Source organism: Astyanax mexicanus, chromosome 25 (assembly GCF_023375975.1).
Source record: "Astyanax mexicanus isolate ESR-SI-001 chromosome 25, AstMex3_surface, whole genome shotgun sequence".
NCBI classification, from domain to species: domain Eukaryota; kingdom Metazoa; phylum Chordata; class Actinopteri; order Characiformes; family Acestrorhamphidae; genus Astyanax; species Astyanax mexicanus.
The window spans coordinates 18,462,655-18,479,748 of record NC_064432.1 but is presented as its reverse complement, the minus strand read 5'-3'; the positions used below and the strand labels follow the sequence as shown (position 1 = coordinate 18,479,748).

The following is a 17,094-nucleotide window of genomic DNA, read 5'->3' as shown; positions in this document are numbered from 1 at the left end:
ACCCTCATGAATCCTGTTTCATATCTACATAGCCCATCCTCACCCCGATTTAATGAAGGTTAATTGGCAGTGCACTTAGTAGAGTGTGGCAGGGCTTAAGCAAAAGTGATGGGATGAGAGTTTTTGGTGGTCAGTAGAATGGCAAAGTAAAATGTTCATTGGTGGATTGCAATCCTTTTTTTTTAAATAGGAAAGAGCAGGGTGGATTTGTAATCACTGTGAAATTATTATTATTATATTATTATTATTATTTTTTTTTTTTTACCTCTAAGTCCACTTTCACACACATTCCTTTCTCTAGTTCTTCAGACTCACAAGGAATCACATTTGGTCGCTCTAACAATTATTAATTAATATGGTATAGAATACGCAGGCATTAGGAAGCCCATATAAAAATGCATGAAATTCCCTAAACAGGTGGGATCTCTGAGATTTGGACTCTACATTATCAAGCTTTTTGAAAATCTTTGCCTTTTATAATTGCTGTGCCTAATCTATTTTTTTTTTCAAAGTGTGCATGTTAAAGTCTAATTTTAAAAGAAAATTATTTACCTAAAACTTTGTTTATATACTTTTTTTGTATTTTTGTGCTTTAATTACTTTATATTTATATTTACTTTGTTTCTGAAATTTGTACCAAAAAATAAAATGGGCACTTCCATTCCTTTATTCAGTCCTTTTAAACCCCAAGGAAATAATTTTTAGTCTTGTGTGACCTTCAGAGTCTTTATGGACGCATTATGAAAAAAGGAATTAAGAAAATAAAACTACAAACTCTGATGCTTTAATTAAGTGAGTTCCCCATGGGAAACCGTCCAAGAGTAAATTTAATAAATGAATGGAGAAACGTTGTGGTCCATCCCTGGATTAAAAAGGACAGGCCAGGAGGAACATTACATAACGAGATGCACTTCTCAACAAAATCAAGCTTTATGTGGTTTAGACCAGTTATAATAATTATTTATTTGATTTATTGCACAATATATTAATAAGACTTTAATATTTTTAACAATTATTCAGTTTTCTCTTTATTTCCAAAATAACTTCAAATGTTATTAATATTTATGTTCATCTAGATATCCTTAACATTAAACTAATCTTGCATTAACAATGGCACCAAATATTTAAATAAATAATTCAAATAATTAAAAATAAACAGGTCTAGCCTATTATTTAAGCAATAAGTAAAGCATAATTAGCTGCACCAAAGAATTTACTCAACAGAGAAACCTCACAGTCTCTACAAAGAGTTCATGCTGTTCTATAAAACTATGTAAGACATTTTCATAAGCCCCATCTGTTAGAGGCCTCACAGAGGCACTCGTCTGCTTTTATTCCTAGTTTATATTACCAAGAGCTGTTTTCCATTTAGCAACTCATATATTTGTTAAAGTATCACCTGTTTTGTTACATTTTTCATTACACAGTTACATTACTTGTGGGTTCGTAGTACATAACAAACCACATCCACAATAAAAACAGTAAGCTTGCCAGCATCAATTACTTGCAACATAACACCTAAGTCTGAACATGGCTAGTAGGAGCTAAACGGTGTAAAGTTTTGTTTTTTTTAATGGTAGTGCTGCCTGACATGTTATTTAAAACATCGTCCTACCTGCAATCGATCTGTGAGCATCATCTCACTGTCTCTTCTTTTTTCTCTTTTCTGCCTCGGACTCTTGATGCCTTTTTGAGGTCATGTCCAAACATGGGTGTCTGCCAAACTTCAGACTGAGGCATAATCGGACACCACTGGGAGATCAGGTAGGTGGACACCACAGGGAGACTGAAGAGAGAGGCACACAGGAGATTGCATTTTTTCTCAAGCAATTATGTTATTTTTATCTGTTACATATGCTTTACATATTTTTAACTTTAAATGTGTTGTTATTATGATTACTTTTATTATGATGATTTCTCTCTAGTTCTCTCTAGAGTGGTCTCAGTGCTGATGGGCTTTATAACCGTAGTATAATCCACCTTATTCTGCCACGCCCAGTTTCAAGTTTGTTTCTTCCACATTTGTGTTAAAATATCTGGTCTGTTTATATTAAATTGTTTATGGTGGTATCGTATTTAAAGTAAATACAGTCTGATGAAGCTACTGCTGTGGATACTTGTAATACAGTAGCTAGCGATGCTAACCCAGCATTTCAAGCATACTTCTGCTGCATCCAGACTCACAATGTTATCTAGATATTACAGATATCATCTTATTTATAGTATAGAGTGTTTAAACCTATAAATACTTCTGAAACTATGCAGACTTTACTGTTTTTGAAATATTACGGGCCTGAATGAATACCTTGTCTTTGGGGACTATTACTTGTACAAAGCCCTTATTTCTAAGAACAGGTTTTAGAGCCAAAATCTTCTCACACCTATGGTAAAACATTGTCTCCGATATCAGGCAGTGTAGTCACAGACATCCCCAACTGCAAAAATGTATGTCAGGGAGGACCCTTGGACCTGGACTTAGAAAAAAAAATAGAGTTTTGATGGGATACATGATGCTCCTGAATGCATCCGTCCAGGAGAGAAAAATTGATTGGCTGACTCACAGACTCTTTGCAGGGAAGAGGCCAATTAGAACCCGCTCTGTTTTGCATGCGCTTCATGAATATGCACACGAGTGGAGCGACTTTCCCTCTCTCTCCCTTTCTTTCCCTCACGCTATCGGGAAAAAAATAGTCTGCAACTTCCGGGAGACTTGTTAAGTCTGTACTCATAACGTCATAAATACTTTAATAACATTTTGCTTCTTTTTAACCAAAGGTTTACTAACATATTACACATTTTGGTTGGAGAAAAATATAAATACTAAAATGAAACTAATAAAAGTCAGTGTGAAAAATGTAGTTTTGAGATACAGCAGGAAGGAGTCTAAATATGGTTTTAACGAGACACATTAACCCACTTCTGCTGCTCTGTCTGGGTGTCTGTGTGATAGCCTGGCTAATACAAAACACTGAATGAATGTAGTTAATGTTAGCATTAGCATACACTTCTTTAGGAGAAGAAAAATAAGCTCATATTTAGTAGACAATTATAAGGGAAAGTGAACTACAATTATGTAAAATATGGCTGACTGCAGAACAGCCTGACCACAAAATACCTTAAGCATGGCACTAAACACAAATACAACCTCACCATGACCTCACCTGTCAGTGATTATTTACTTCAGACTCTTGCATTCTGGTGTATTTTGGTTGTTTATTTAGGTTGTTAACATCTAATTTTATCTACAAAAGTGACAAAGTTAGCTTAGCTAATTCAGTGAGTATTTTAGAGTATTTTAATTCATTGAGCTCTACAGAAACTTCGTCCCTCTCCTGTATTTCTTTATTTACGTTATAAAACTCAGCTAAACTAAACTTCAACCCCATTTCAACACACAAACAGCTAAAAACACCATACTACAGCATCACTGAGCTCTACAGAAACCCTGTCCCTCTCCTGTATTTCTTTATTTATACAACAAAACTCAGCTAAACTAAACTTTAAGCACATTTCAACACACAAACAGCTAAAAACACCATACTACAGCCTCACTGAGCTCTACAGAAACTTTGTCCCTCTCCTGTATTTCTGTATTTACACTATTAAACTCAGCTAAACTAAACTTTAACCACATTTCAAAACACAAACAGCTAAAATCACCATACTACAGCCTCACTGAGCTAATGCTAACTAGGTTAGCTAGCTGGCACGGTTACTAGGCAACCGAATACAGGCGGTTTCAGTTAGCGTCCAACAACAGAGCCTAAAGTTTTATTACGTTCACAAAACCAATATATATTTTTTATATAATACACATAATTTACCTCATTAAATGTTCTAAAGTGTCTCACAGGAGGTTTATCTGTCCGTTACGCACAGTTTGGACCTGTTTTGGTCAGGACTCCCAACGAGCAGCTTCTAGCGCCGCCCACCACTTTGGCGCTTGACTGACAAGCAAATGAACCAATCAGCTTACACCAATTAAAAAGCTATCTCAACAGAATACACTGAATTACGTGTGAGCACAAATAAACTATTGTACAAGAAAAAAATGAACTTATTAAAATTTCCTCTTAAACCTTATTTAAATAACAGTGAAAATTTATGGAAGCCCATTTCTGCCACCTAAAATAAAGGCAAAAAAAAAATTCTTATCATTAAGTAAACTTCTATCCTATTATTTTGAGACAGCAAGTCATTATTTTGAGATAGTAAGTTGTTATTTTGAGATACTATCTCATTATTTTGAGATACTAGTACACTGTACATAGACAGAAGCAGGTGAGACAGAGATGCAAAATAGATACTATCATTGTTAGACGTGAATTCACAAATCATAAAATATTGGTGGCTTTTAAAGAAATTACACAATATCATCAATATCTCTCCGGACGTTGGAGAGAAGTGGAATCCTTCATTGACCAGCAGCTGCAAACGTCCAGAAAACAACACGGCCACTGATAGAAAACACACACTGGTCTTCTATTTATTGTGTTGAGTGTGGCTGTGGCCTCGACTGAGCTGTATGTAAGTCTTTTTATTTTATTTAAGAAATACATAAACACATTTTCTATCTCAAAATAATGAGAAAGTATTTAAATTTTTGGTGCCAGGAACAGGAACATAGAACAGAGCTACAAAATATTTTCCAAATTATTAATTATAAAAAATAAAGATTAAATGAGGTTGTCGCCCATAAATGAAAATTCCAGTAGCTCTATTCATTAGAATGATTCTTCAAAAACATTTTTCAAATGTTTTTTTTTTTTATTATCAAAATGCAAACTTAGAAATGTATGGAATACTGACACATATGAATTCTTAGATGACAATTCCTGGAACATAGTATAGAGCAACAAATTATTCTGTATTCTACTGTTCAGGAAAGACATCGCTATGAAAATTGTATTGCATTCAACGCCATTAGTAAGAGCATTAGTAGGGTGAGGATGTTGGATGAGAACCACACCACCTCAACCACAACTCATCCCAAAAGTACTGGATGGGGCACAATAATTCCACAGATTTCCACAGTTCCACTGCTCCACAGCTCAGTTCTGAGGGTCCTAAAATATACCCCTCTAGCCAATGCCCGGCATTAGGCATGGATTACATACAATATACTAAAACGTTGTATGAGATAGAGTATGTAGGAAAAGGAAGATATTTGGGTCAGAGCTAATTAGATTGTTAATGTAGTGTAATTACCTATGACATTTAGAGTCAGATGTGTTTACATTTCAAACATTCTGGATATTTTTGTTTAATTTTATTATGAAAACTCTTTTTTAAAACCTTAATTTTACCAGCATCACATTAATATGCACTTAATTAATTAATTTTTATGTTTTTACAACAAATTTTGTTTCAATATGCTTCTAAACTTTTAATGGGAGAGCCATAAAACCAGACTCCCTAATGAGTTCCAGGAAAAGGGCATTCAGAGAGTGGAGGAAGATGTGTCTGCAGCCAGGCTTAGTAATTATCCACTCTGTTACAATCACTCTCTATCTATCCAACTGTAAGCTTCCATTGAATTGAAGGGATGTGCAGTCCTAGTACTTACTTCCAGACATCAAATACAGTCAATCAGGATCCACAGCGAGGCTCGTAACAAAATCAAACCAAATAAACTGCATTTAGATCACAATATAGGGATTAAGGAGGTATTTGAGGTCGATTTTCACTGAAAGCAAAGTTTATAAAATCCCCACCTTGGAGAGCAATTTTAAAATGCTTAGTTTTTAATGATCAATGATGGCATTTTCATTGTGGACAGGAGTCCAAAACGCAGACAAAAACCCTCAAGCTGTGTGCGGACAGAGTCTGTTCCAGTCTCATATAATTGGCCTCCAACCAATTTATATCATTATTGAAATACATGTCATGTAAAATCGTTACTGGACGTCAGCCATTACTTTCAGCCTGCTGGTGTCCACTATATTGAAAATACCATCTTAAAATGTCAGTGAGGAGGAGCAAGCCTTCAGAAAAATGAACAGTGTGTACCTGTGGTCTCGCATAAACCCGATTCCTTGTCATAAATCACTAGGAAAAGCATTAATAGTTGACAACCCTTGATTTATTAGGAGATATGAGATATTCTATGCTTTCAACGTTTTTTTTTAACCTGTATTCAACAATTACGGACAACATGAAAGGTTCACTTAGCAGGGCTTCTAAAACAGCCAGCGTTGCAATTCACTGCATACCACACACGCCTCACACACCCACACAATCAACAAGTATAAAAAAAAAGAGCACTCAAAAGTCCCACTGAATGTTAAGATTTAAGAGTGGATATATATAATAATAAATTTCTTTATTAATACGCATTTGTAATTATACATCCAATGTACTATGTGGTTAAAATGGACAATACTGTCCTACCCCTTTTCCCAACCCCTCACAAAGGAAAAAATAAGCTTGGTAAAATAACATTTCAAGACCTTTCTGAAGCAAAGGCACATTTTGTCAATGAACATTTAAAAAGGAAGAACAAAACAAACAAACAAAAAAAAAAACTAAACGAAAAGTAGGCATATCATCTGTGGTGGAAGCAGTAAGCGGAAGAGAAAATCCACCACGACGACCTGAAACTAGCATCTCCTTCACTCCACGCCTTCCCAGAATTCCTCAGTCAGGGCTGAGGAGTTGACTAAATACCGCACTTGGAGGAGCTGAATAGAGGGAGGGAGGGAGGGAAGGATGGAGGGAGAGAGGGAGAGTGGGAAGACTGGGAGAGACAGGAGTGTCGCTAGCTCTACACAACAGCCACACACAGTAAACACTACTATTCAGGCTGAAAAGTGCTTGGGCCCAGACTCTGCCGTTTTTGTTTACGCCTGTGGTTGGCTATGGTTCCTGCTTGTGGAAGTGTCTGTTGTACAGTCGCCTTTGTGGCACAGTCGCCTTTGTGCCACAAAGACCATGTGCACCCAGGCCTGCCTGGATTGTTGTAGAGAGAGGAGGTAACTGGGGAACCGATTCACCCTGAACAGTGCCCTCTCCTGTCCGGCCACAGACTGCCACAGTCTGATCAGTCTTGGAAAGCTGAGGAGCTGCTAAACTCACAACCATTTGGAAACAGGAGAGGAGGGGTGGAGGTCAGGGAGCAGGGCGGACCACTACCCGCTCCAGCCTACCACCGGCTTTCTGCCATTGGCCAGTCTATGCCGGTGGGCTGGGCTAGTGGGAGGCCTGCTGGCCATTGCCCCCTCATACGAAGACTTTAGCAAGGGAGTCAGCTCCGGCACTGGCGATGTAGCACTTGGACGGATGGAATGCCACGTCGTGGATGGACTCGTCAAACTTCTTGCGGTGAGCTGTAAACTCCTGGATACAGGTCTTGTTCTCTAGGTTCCAGAGCCTGATGGAACAGTCATGGCCTATGGGAAAGAAAGAGAGACAAAAATATTAATATTATCTTATACAAAACCTAGAGGAATAACATCCAAACTACTACTTGAACTTGTGATTGTTATTGTGCTTATTAAACTATGTGGTCTTTATTCATATAGTTTATATACAACTGCTCATTCATTGTTTCTTCTGAAGTCAAGAGTATTAAAAAGGGTTTATTTTGCTTTTATTTGAATAAATGTCTAAGGAAGTCTTTCTATGAGATTTTTAATCATTCCTGCGATTTGAATGCATTCAACAACAGTTCCAGGGAAAATGCATTCTGTGGGAAAGAGTGGTAGACAAGTCATTAGGCAGGCTAGCCGTTAATGATCCTCTCTGTCAAATTTACTCCTTATCTGGCTCACTCTAAGATACCAAAAAGGAAGGGATGTGGTGTCCTAGCACTTACTCCCAGACATCAAATACAGTCCATTTGGATCCACAGCGAGGCTCGTAACGGCGTCCAAATGGGCCACCATGGAGTGGATCAATTTTCCTGTTGGAACAACAAGAACAGAATCAAACATTGCAGCTCCAGCTCAGATTGGTGCTCATTACTGGATCGAGCAGTTGATGCTACTAGATTTTCTTTAATAAAGCTGCCACAATACAATGCATGGCTGAAATGATGTCCTAATTGCAGTAATACCGTAGACAGAGGTGTGGTGATTGCTGTACCTGTGTTGTTGTCGTAGAACTTGATGTGGCGGTCCTCCTGAGCAGTGATGGTGATGGGGAGAGTGGGATGACTCAGCACTTTGTTGATCTGACAGGATGCCCCTATAGAGGAAACACAGACAGTACATAAACAAAATAAAGCACACTTTTAATTATTATTCCACAAGAAGAGCTCAGACATGTGCAACCATAACTTGATCATTCATTGCTTTACATCATCAGCACTGATATTTAAATCAAAATAATTTTAGTCAAATAATCTACCAAACACTTTTTCTGCTTATGACTCAATCAAATAACAAATAACTCTTATGTAGCTATCAGCTTTTAAATATGTTAGATGAGCCCGGTCGCCAGCATGATAACACAGCATTAGCGATGTTGGATGAGCCCAGATAATGTCATGCTAACCCCGTATTCATACAATAATGGATGAGCCTCATCGCTAGCATGCTAGTGCAGCATTACCAATGTTGGATAGCATGCTAATGCTCTTTTTGTTTATTTGCATTAGTGACTTTTATTTTGACACATATTTATGTAGAGATGCATAGATTAAGTGCTTGTTTTACCATGTGTCAGGAGAAAAGTCACATTCCATATCCTCATACTCACTTTTGGCAAGTACTGAATACTGCATATAGGGCATATCCCAAAAAACCTGTCTGCTAGTCTGCAGATGCTCTGACCCAGTCATTTAGCCATAACAGCCATTTGTGTCCTTTAAAAGTGTCCAGCAATTCAGTGGACTGAAGGCCAATTTATACTTCAGCATCGGACCTACGCCGTGGCCTACATGTAGTCTGCCTGTAGCAGATGACCAGCCAATTATATGACCAGCCTTAAGTTTTAATCCATGATGTTACACAGTACACAGTAAAAAAAAATACAATTATTTAGAGCATGAACTGTAAAAATAACCACTTTCTAGTTATAATTCATGCCTAAGTCTCCTTATAATGAATACTGTGATAGCCCTTTCACAGAGTTTTGAATGTGCGAGTGAGAGACATTACCAGACTCAACAGTGGACTCCATGTTAAGGACCTGCTGCCGGGTCTCCATGTTAAAGAGGCCTATTCGCCCGTTGTTGAATGAAGTCACCATGTAAGCAGGATCGCTGCAGACCAGGTCTACTGAAGAGGGCAGGCCTAAATCTGGATATCAACCAAAACACAGACACAAATTTATGATACACACACACACACACATTCTGAACCAAGAGTCAATTAGTATTTTTTTTTTATTGTTTTCCTTTAATTACATTAAAATATTGCTTTTCAATCTATTTTCAATCTTAGCATCTTAGATCTTGCCAGTTAGCATTCTCCTCCAAGCGTGTTGAGTCCAATAGTGTTACATTAGATGCAGTTAGAAAAGATGGTGGTGCTTGGTATCATTTACTAGAAAACTTGGGGGAACTACATATTGGCAGTAATAATAATATAAACTTATTATTACATAATAAATCTGTTTTTTTATTCCACTTAAGCTTTGTTCTTCCCTTTTAAAGCGTATTAATTATAGTTCTTAAACATATAGTAAAGATATATAACAGAACTCTAATAACTGCTTTTACCCTTGTTTTCATTGAAGACAGCGAGTGCCGCCTGAGGGTTGGAAGCGTTCCACAACCGCACCGTCCCGTCAGCCGAGCAGGACAATAGGCGTTGGTGAGCACTGCTGTGGACCAAACCCCAGACTGCATCTGTGTGTCCACATAGCGCCCCCCGAAGGACTGATGGCTCTAGGACACACAAAATATAGCCATGTCAAACCACTGCATTACATTATTGTGACCTTAACCTTAACTAAAGAGAGAGTGCTGACATACAGTATATGGACAAAGGTTTTGGGACACCTGCTCATTCCCTGTTAAATATTGGTAATATATAGAAAAGGTTTATCCTGCTTTTAATAGAGACAAGAAAATAAAGAGCATTTAAAGAGAAGACTTACGGTAGGAGTCATAGGGGTCGATGTTGGGACTGGGTGTGTTCCAGCACTGAATGGTGCCGTCCAGTCCACCGCTGTAACACTGCTCTCCTGTGTTACTCATCACCACACACAGCACAGCGCCCCTGAAACACACAGACATACATATAAATAATGTGGACAGAAGTATTTACACACATCCTCATTCACAGTTTCTTCTGTGACAAGTCACAAGTTTATCCTGCTTTTTTGGTGTAAATGTCTCTACTGTTCAAGGAGGCCTGTCCACAAACATTTGCACATATAAGCCGTAACTTTTTTTTTTTTTTTTTTTTTTTTTACCCCCACACCTTGTTTTCAAATTAAACCATTCCACTTGGAACAGAATTACTTCTTCATAAATCTTTATTTCAAGGTCCAAGTAGCCCAAACACTTTCGCTCCAGCCTAACAAGAATCTGGACACCCTACCTCTAGGAGTGAATGTGCAAAACATAGCGGTAGAGCTAAACGGTAGGGGCAAGAAGTGAAACGGGATTGGGCCATAATGTGATTATATAATTATATAACTACAAGCTTGCACATGCATAAAAAACACACAGCTTTCCTAAATAACTATATAAATAAACTCAAAGTCATGCTTTCCAAAGTCATGCATGTTCCAACAATCCTTATATTTCCAGTATTACTCAATCATTAAATATGAATACAATACCTGTGAGCCCTGAAGGTGTAAATGGGTTCCACATCCAACGAGGCATTCCTGTTCAGAGCAGAGAAGAGTCAAACTTAAGTTAATATCTCTCCAACAATTTTTTTACAAATCACAGGTGGCTTCATCAAAAGTCATTAAAAGGGAGCTTTGCAAATTCTGAACCTTTTAACTAAGCACAAGAACCCATGCATGCTGCTTTTAGAACATACACTATATGAACAAGAGTATTGGGACAACCCCTCATTCATAATTTCTTACACAATTAAAGATCCAGGGTTTTCTGCTGGATTTTAGACTTTTGCTGTGATGAGTTTAGGACGTTGGATGATCACCACATTACCTCAGCTCATCTCAAACCCTTAACTTATCCTGAAAGTATCGAAGGGATCACCATAATGGCAGAAAACAAAGCGGTCTCAATCCTGGGGCTTTACACCCTTCAAGCCTATATCTGTTATTGAGTATGGTGGCAACAGATTCATGTTTAACTGCTCCAAAGAGTCATATTCTACTGGAAATAATTCTTTCCAGTGACTAGACAAACTGTATGTGTGCAATTGCACGTCTGATTCATCAAATTCTATTGGCAAAGGCCCTCTCTTTTAGGCACCCAACCACCAGAGGTCACTCCTACTTTTTGGCAGGGGTTGTTTTCTGCAGGTTCCACATCTTAAGCGTGTGATCCTCAGAGGCTGTGATGAGAACAGGTTCTACAGGATGAAACGCCAGGCCCCGGATGCCGTCGAAGTGGCTGCGCAGCGTGAACTTGGGGTTCCATGTCTTGCGCAGAGCGTCCTTGTTGTTTGAGATCTAAGGGAGTCAAAAACGATTGATAAAAGCTGTAAACCATTGTTAAAATGCAATTAATAGAAATGCAATATTCTTGTAAGGAAATATTTAGGACACGCTATGCCATAACAGCTTGTTTGTCTTCCTTTGGCTGCACCTGTATTCCGACATCAACTAAAAGAAAAAGGTTTTCCTACTCCTCCATGCAGAATTCTTTCAGCTGTGTGATGTTTGGAGGTGTTCCTGCATGAACAGCTCATTTCAAATCCCTAATAGCATCTCAAAAGGATAAAGATCTGGGCTTAGACGTGGCCATTCTACAACTCTTGAGCCATGGGTCACTGTCTATTGCTGTCAATGCTATTTGGTCCACTATTGCTTGAGCAATTTGGGTGATGATGTGTAGAGGTGTCCTATCTTTTTACTCATAAGAAGACTGGATTTATTTTAATAACATTTTTATCAAATAATTTTTAAAGACATTTATTTATCTAAAAGTGTTCACTGTTTTAATGTGGTAAATTGTTCATGAGTATACAAATAAGCAATACAGTAACTCCTCCTTATGCCTCTCTGTGAAGTTACTGGTAAGGTTTCTTTGCCCCCACTTCTACACCTTTACTACCATTGTGTGTAAAGATATTTAAGATGTTAATGTTTCATCTATAATTACATTGTATGAGCCACAAGCTTCCACAATCTTTAAGAGAGATGTTGCTCTTAATTATATATAGACAGCACATTACACTCCTGCAGCTGCTGGATGTGCTATAAACACTGTCCTTTTCACTAATTATACCCTCTATAAAACTCACATCATACGCCAGGTTATCAGCCTCATTGGCAACAGTCAGGCCCGCCAGCTCGCCCAGTCCCAGCTCCCCCGTCTCCATGGCCTCTTCTGTCCCGATGATGAAGGCTTTGCCTGAGGAGGGGGGGAAGGTGATGGCCTCTACTGCAACACAAACACACTTTTATTAAAATCATTTTTTTCTCCTAGTGGACTCGTTGATAATCTGTGCTGTCAATTTTAGAGAAGTGAAGTGAGTTTGGAAACCCATGAACTGAAAGTTCTGGGTCCTCATTCAAAATTCAGTTCACACACACACACACACATTGAGAATCAACAGCCTTATGATGTCTTATGTCTAGTGCCTTCAATTGCACTATGCATTGTTCTGTGTCTACTACAGTGTAAGTTACTACTGCAAAGCATTTAGTAGCAGTATGATATTCAGTATCTACTATGACTTATTATTACTATACGTACTTAATCTACTTACTTACTATAAATTATGTATCTGTATCTACAAGGATTATTCAATATCTACAATTTATAATTCAATATCCATTATGAATAGTTTTGTGCCTGTTATGGTTTAAATAAACCCTATCAATTATTCAGTAGCAGTATAAATCATTCATTCACTATGAATTAATCAATATCTACTATGATTTTTTCCAGTACATAATATAATTTTGCAAGTATCCACTATGAATTATTCAGCATCTACTATTTACTAATTCCTAATTTTCTGTAGATTAAGTAACCACTCTGAATTATTCAGCATGTACTATGGATTATGGACTATTCAGTATCTACTGTAGATTACCACTTTATATTATTTAGTAATATTATGAATTTATCATTATGTACCATAAATACTACTGATCTGAAATCTAATGTACTGTATTTTACATATAGTAATAGTAAGAGTAAGGTAAAGTGTGGGTCAATATAGGTCATTTAGTGCTAAAACTAGTATGCTTATCGTTTTTTGTTACATAATGAGATTGTATGGTATGGTTTTCTTATTTTTTTTCTGTTATTTGGAACATCAAATTACATACCATTCTGGTGTAAATACATTATACTGCAACAATTCATGTACATAAATCAAAATGTAAAGGTTTAAATTTTTATGGATAGTGAACTGAGTTTAGTGTTTTGTATTTGCAGAAGCTCCAAACACTTTTTGATGTTGGATTTGACCATTGCATCATGATTAAATATCTATACTGATGTCATTAAAATAAGAAGCAAACTGATTTACATGCTGGCCGTGTAGGCAGAGGCCTGCAGTAAGTGAAATGCTTACAGCAGCAAATGTTTTATTCAAATTACAGGAGCTAATGTTAAAGTGTACTGATGATTTTGTGAAAATGGGGTCCTTCGATCATTAAAAGCTTTACTCTGAGCTGTAATAAAGGAACATTTTGGTTTCGGACCTGGAGGTACAGCACCTTCATCAGTGTGGCTGCTGTCATGTTCATTGAAGCGGTTAGCGTTGGGCCGAGGCGGGGGCGTGATGGACGGCTGCAGGGAAGACGGCTCCTCTGTGTCCCGCAAATTAGCCAACATATCCTGCAGCTTAGTACGGTTCGGCCCTGCAAATGAGAGCAAAGAGAGGGAGAGAAAGAAAGAGAGGGAAAAGAGAGAGAAATCAGTCACTGAATGAACCGCTATAGAGGAAAATATTGACATCTCTTAAGAGCAATTCCAAGAGTGAGAGAAAAGTACAAAGTGAAAGAATAGCTCTCTCAGAGTTACATCTCTTGCAGAAAAGAGTAAAACAGTTCAGCAAGGCCGTAGGGACTGTCTTTAAGACTGTAGTGAATGGTGCCAGCACTAACTTCTGACAGAAAAAGTCATATGTTCTGGCATGGGAAGAAGTAACTGCAGTGCTGTGTAAAATTTCAGACCATAGTTTATTCATTTCACATCATTTACATGCAAAAATAGAAAAAGTAAAAAAAATCTGCTAAATTCAACAACTGCATAAAACTGCAAAAGTGAATAAACTCTCGCTCGAGTGTCCTGCATGTTATAAAATATGTGCTTCATCAATTAACTTCCTAGGTGAACTGATGGAGCACTGATAAAAGATCCTACAGTTAGTTCACTGAAGGCTGCACTGACTACAAAGGTGCTTCTAAATCCACCCTAAAGCTCACATTAACCGCACTTCTACAGCACATCAATCCTTTCATAAAGACCCAGATAATTAGCATTTAAAGCTACCTGAGACAAACATAACTGTGTAGTCAATTTATAATTACCCTCTAAAAGTTATTAAGTTCAACTTTAACCCAATAATTTGCAGAGTTTACAGTCAAGTATTCTGAATTTTCGATGTTTATTTGAGGTACATTCTATGTCCCATGCTTTAAAGAGGAATTCCACTTTATTTAATAAAAAGTCTTCATTCTTAAATGGTTCTAGAGAAATTATTAATGTTTTTTTTTTATTCTGTATTAGGTATTTCAAGCTGTAATAAGGGTGGAGGTGTCTTATCATTTTCCTCTACTACTTTATTCTACTGACTTTATTCTCAATGGCTTCAATCGAAAATTCTGCTTTAATTGTCTCTATTGGGATCATACAAATGATGCTGACATACTCAAAGGCCATTTCAACAGTTTGTTTTATAGCACAGGATGAGTCAAAAGTCGCAGGACAGCCATGATCTGGTAATAACCTAAAATATAGGCCCTCTTACCCATTACTTGCTGGGGCATTCAGATATGTAATTTTCCTTTTTATTTAGTTTTCCTTTCATTTCTGAAATAAAAGGGTGTTCTGCGATTTTTCTGCCCTGTATTTTGTATGAAACTGTATGAAATCAAATGTTTTTTTTGTTTTTTTTTCTAAAAAATGTTACTCATATAAAAAGTTAGGGATTAGGTTGAGACTAAATCTGCACACACTAGGGAAATCAAAGAACCCTGCACTACAGGGGAGTTTCAAGGGCTGGAGTCGGGAATAAGTGGCATAATCTCTAACTTCACAAAGCCCCACATGATTTCACAAATGAGCTCCCTTCTATTCAGAGGAGGAAATGCAGTAATTTGCAAAATCATCTGCTGTGAAGAACATTGGTGTAGTCAGTGCAGGAATAATCAGTGCAGCCACTGGTGACTGGAAAAAGTTGGAAATGTATGCTTCAGCTTCAGATAACCTCAAGAAACCTTTAAGAAAACTATGTGTGAGCAATTAGATCACAAAACAAATCAGTAGAGGGGGAAACGAGCTCCAGAAGAAGGAAAGAAACAGAACTTAGAATTACACTAATCGTAAAAAGTAGTTGCACACAGAAGGAATCAATCAACAGAAATGAAACTTGGTAGGAAGTAGTACCAGTCATGGAGTGTCTTACAATGACAGATCCTTTTTGCTGTTCATTACAGGCTCTTTGACAGCTCAAGGTTACGTTTATAAAGTCCTGAAATAAGTGACCCTACTTTTTCTGTATCAACACTTAGCAAAACAATGCTCCTCCACATACTGCTGCTGTCTAATGAGCTTGCCCGGAAGACACAAATACTATGCCATGACCAGCTGCACAACACAACTATCCCTGAGCAAAAATGTGCAGGATGCTATTGGACACACTCTCAATACTCCAACCCATTAAATATTAAAGCAGAACTGTATGATTTATCGCCGCACACCATTAGGACCCTCTACAAACTGCCATGTTGTGTTACACATTACTTCTGTATGTGTAGCTAAATAGACAAGACCGATATTTGCCCATATCATTCCCCATGTATTGCTCACGGTAACCTTTATCTTCCTTCCAAATAGCTTTTCAATCCAACAATTCCATCTGGGTGCAACTATACTCACCAGCAGTGCAGAGAAAAGCAGCTTTTATAAGGTACCTCCCAGCAAAAAGCAAAATAAACTCATCAAGAAAAGCAGGAGGCAATAGAAGAAAGAGTCAACCAGGGAAAAGAAGAAAGAAAGACGAGTATAAAGTAGGCAGATTATGAATGGCTTGAGGATGAGAGGAACAGTCACAAGACATAAGGAGCAAAATGAAAGGACATTTAGATGAAGAAATGCAGGTATAAATTTGTGATCAGACATCAGGCATGGACATACAGAAACAGAGACAAAAGACGAAACACACTCATACACACACCGGCGTTCCCCACACATAAAGAACTAACTGAGGAAAAAGAAGCATCAGCAAAGAAATCAATGCGACAGAGCATTGTCTGCTTTGAAGGAGCGCAGTCTTGGTGATCGCTTAGACTATTCAGAGAGAGAAAAGAGGAGAAAGGAGAGGACAGAGGTGGCCAGGTCCACTTACTCTTCACCCCCTTTTTGCCTTTGCGCTCCTTTCTGTATTGCTCCTTGAGTTTGGTTATCAGGCCTTGGTCCACGTCCCAGGCCTGCCTGTCCTTCTCTACACGGGGAGGAGACACACCACAGCAGGCCATTCAGTCGGACGCTTTAGCCAGAGATGGGTTGGCGTCTACATACATGATCAAACAGAAGGCCTGGCAGAGTCCTGACTTAATAAGATATTGGAAGGATCTCATTAAGCCTGGGCGATAGTTCCAAAGTGCATTTTTTTTTCTTATTTTTTTTTTACTTTAATTTTCATTTAATTTATCAATAACACGCAATGGATTATTAACTAGTAACCCTTTAAAACATACACTAAATTGCCAAAGGTTTTCACTCACCCATCCAAAGGCATGCAGACTAATTTTACAAACATTTGTCAAAGAATGGGAACAACGGCATGCTACCATGAAAGGATGCCACCTGTGTAACACCAG

General features: G+C 37.8%; 2 protein-coding genes across 8 annotated transcripts in view; both read right to left on the bottom strand.

The window, feature by feature from the left end:
- Positions 1 to 3,942, bottom strand: part of pld5 (phospholipase D family, member 5) — a 72,477-nt gene extending 68,535 nt beyond the window's left edge. For both annotated transcript variants that reach the window (XM_049472610.1, XM_022681932.2), the window contains exons 1-2: positions 3,825 to 3,942; positions 1,616 to 1,786 (exon numbers count right to left, since the gene is read on the bottom strand). Coding sequence is in view for 1 of the 2 variants with exons in the window: in XM_022681932.2 (XP_022537653.1) it covers positions 1,616 to 1,639 (24 nt within the window). In the remaining variant the exon portion in view is untranslated. The remainder of the gene's footprint in view (positions 1 to 1,615; positions 1,787 to 3,824) is intronic.
- Positions 3,943 to 6,277: 2,335 nt separating this feature from the next.
- The window catches only part of LOC103029182 (striatin), a 54,120-nt gene continuing 43,303 nt past the window's right edge, over positions 6,278 to 17,094 (bottom strand). The window contains exons 8-18 of one of the 6 annotated variants that reach the window (XM_007230162.4): positions 16,620 to 16,715; positions 13,750 to 13,908; positions 12,336 to 12,472; positions 11,366 to 11,541; positions 10,732 to 10,779; positions 10,042 to 10,163; positions 9,662 to 9,829; positions 9,099 to 9,239; positions 8,083 to 8,184; positions 7,814 to 7,900; positions 6,278 to 7,388 (exon numbers count right to left, since the gene is read on the bottom strand). In XM_007230162.4, coding sequence (XP_007230224.3) covers positions 7,219 to 7,388; positions 7,814 to 7,900; positions 8,083 to 8,184; positions 9,099 to 9,239; positions 9,662 to 9,829; positions 10,042 to 10,163; positions 10,732 to 10,779; positions 11,366 to 11,541; positions 12,336 to 12,472; positions 13,750 to 13,908; positions 16,620 to 16,715 — 1,406 coding nt within the window. In that variant the 3' untranslated portion in view covers positions 6,278 to 7,218. Of the gene's footprint in view, positions 7,389 to 7,813; positions 7,901 to 8,082; positions 8,185 to 9,098; positions 9,240 to 9,661; positions 9,830 to 10,041; positions 10,164 to 10,731; positions 10,780 to 11,365; positions 11,542 to 12,335; positions 12,476 to 13,749; positions 13,909 to 16,619; positions 16,716 to 17,094 lie in introns of all 6 variants that reach the window. The other 5 variants (XM_007230164.4, XM_007230161.4, XM_007230163.4 and 2 more) reach the window with 5 other exon arrangements.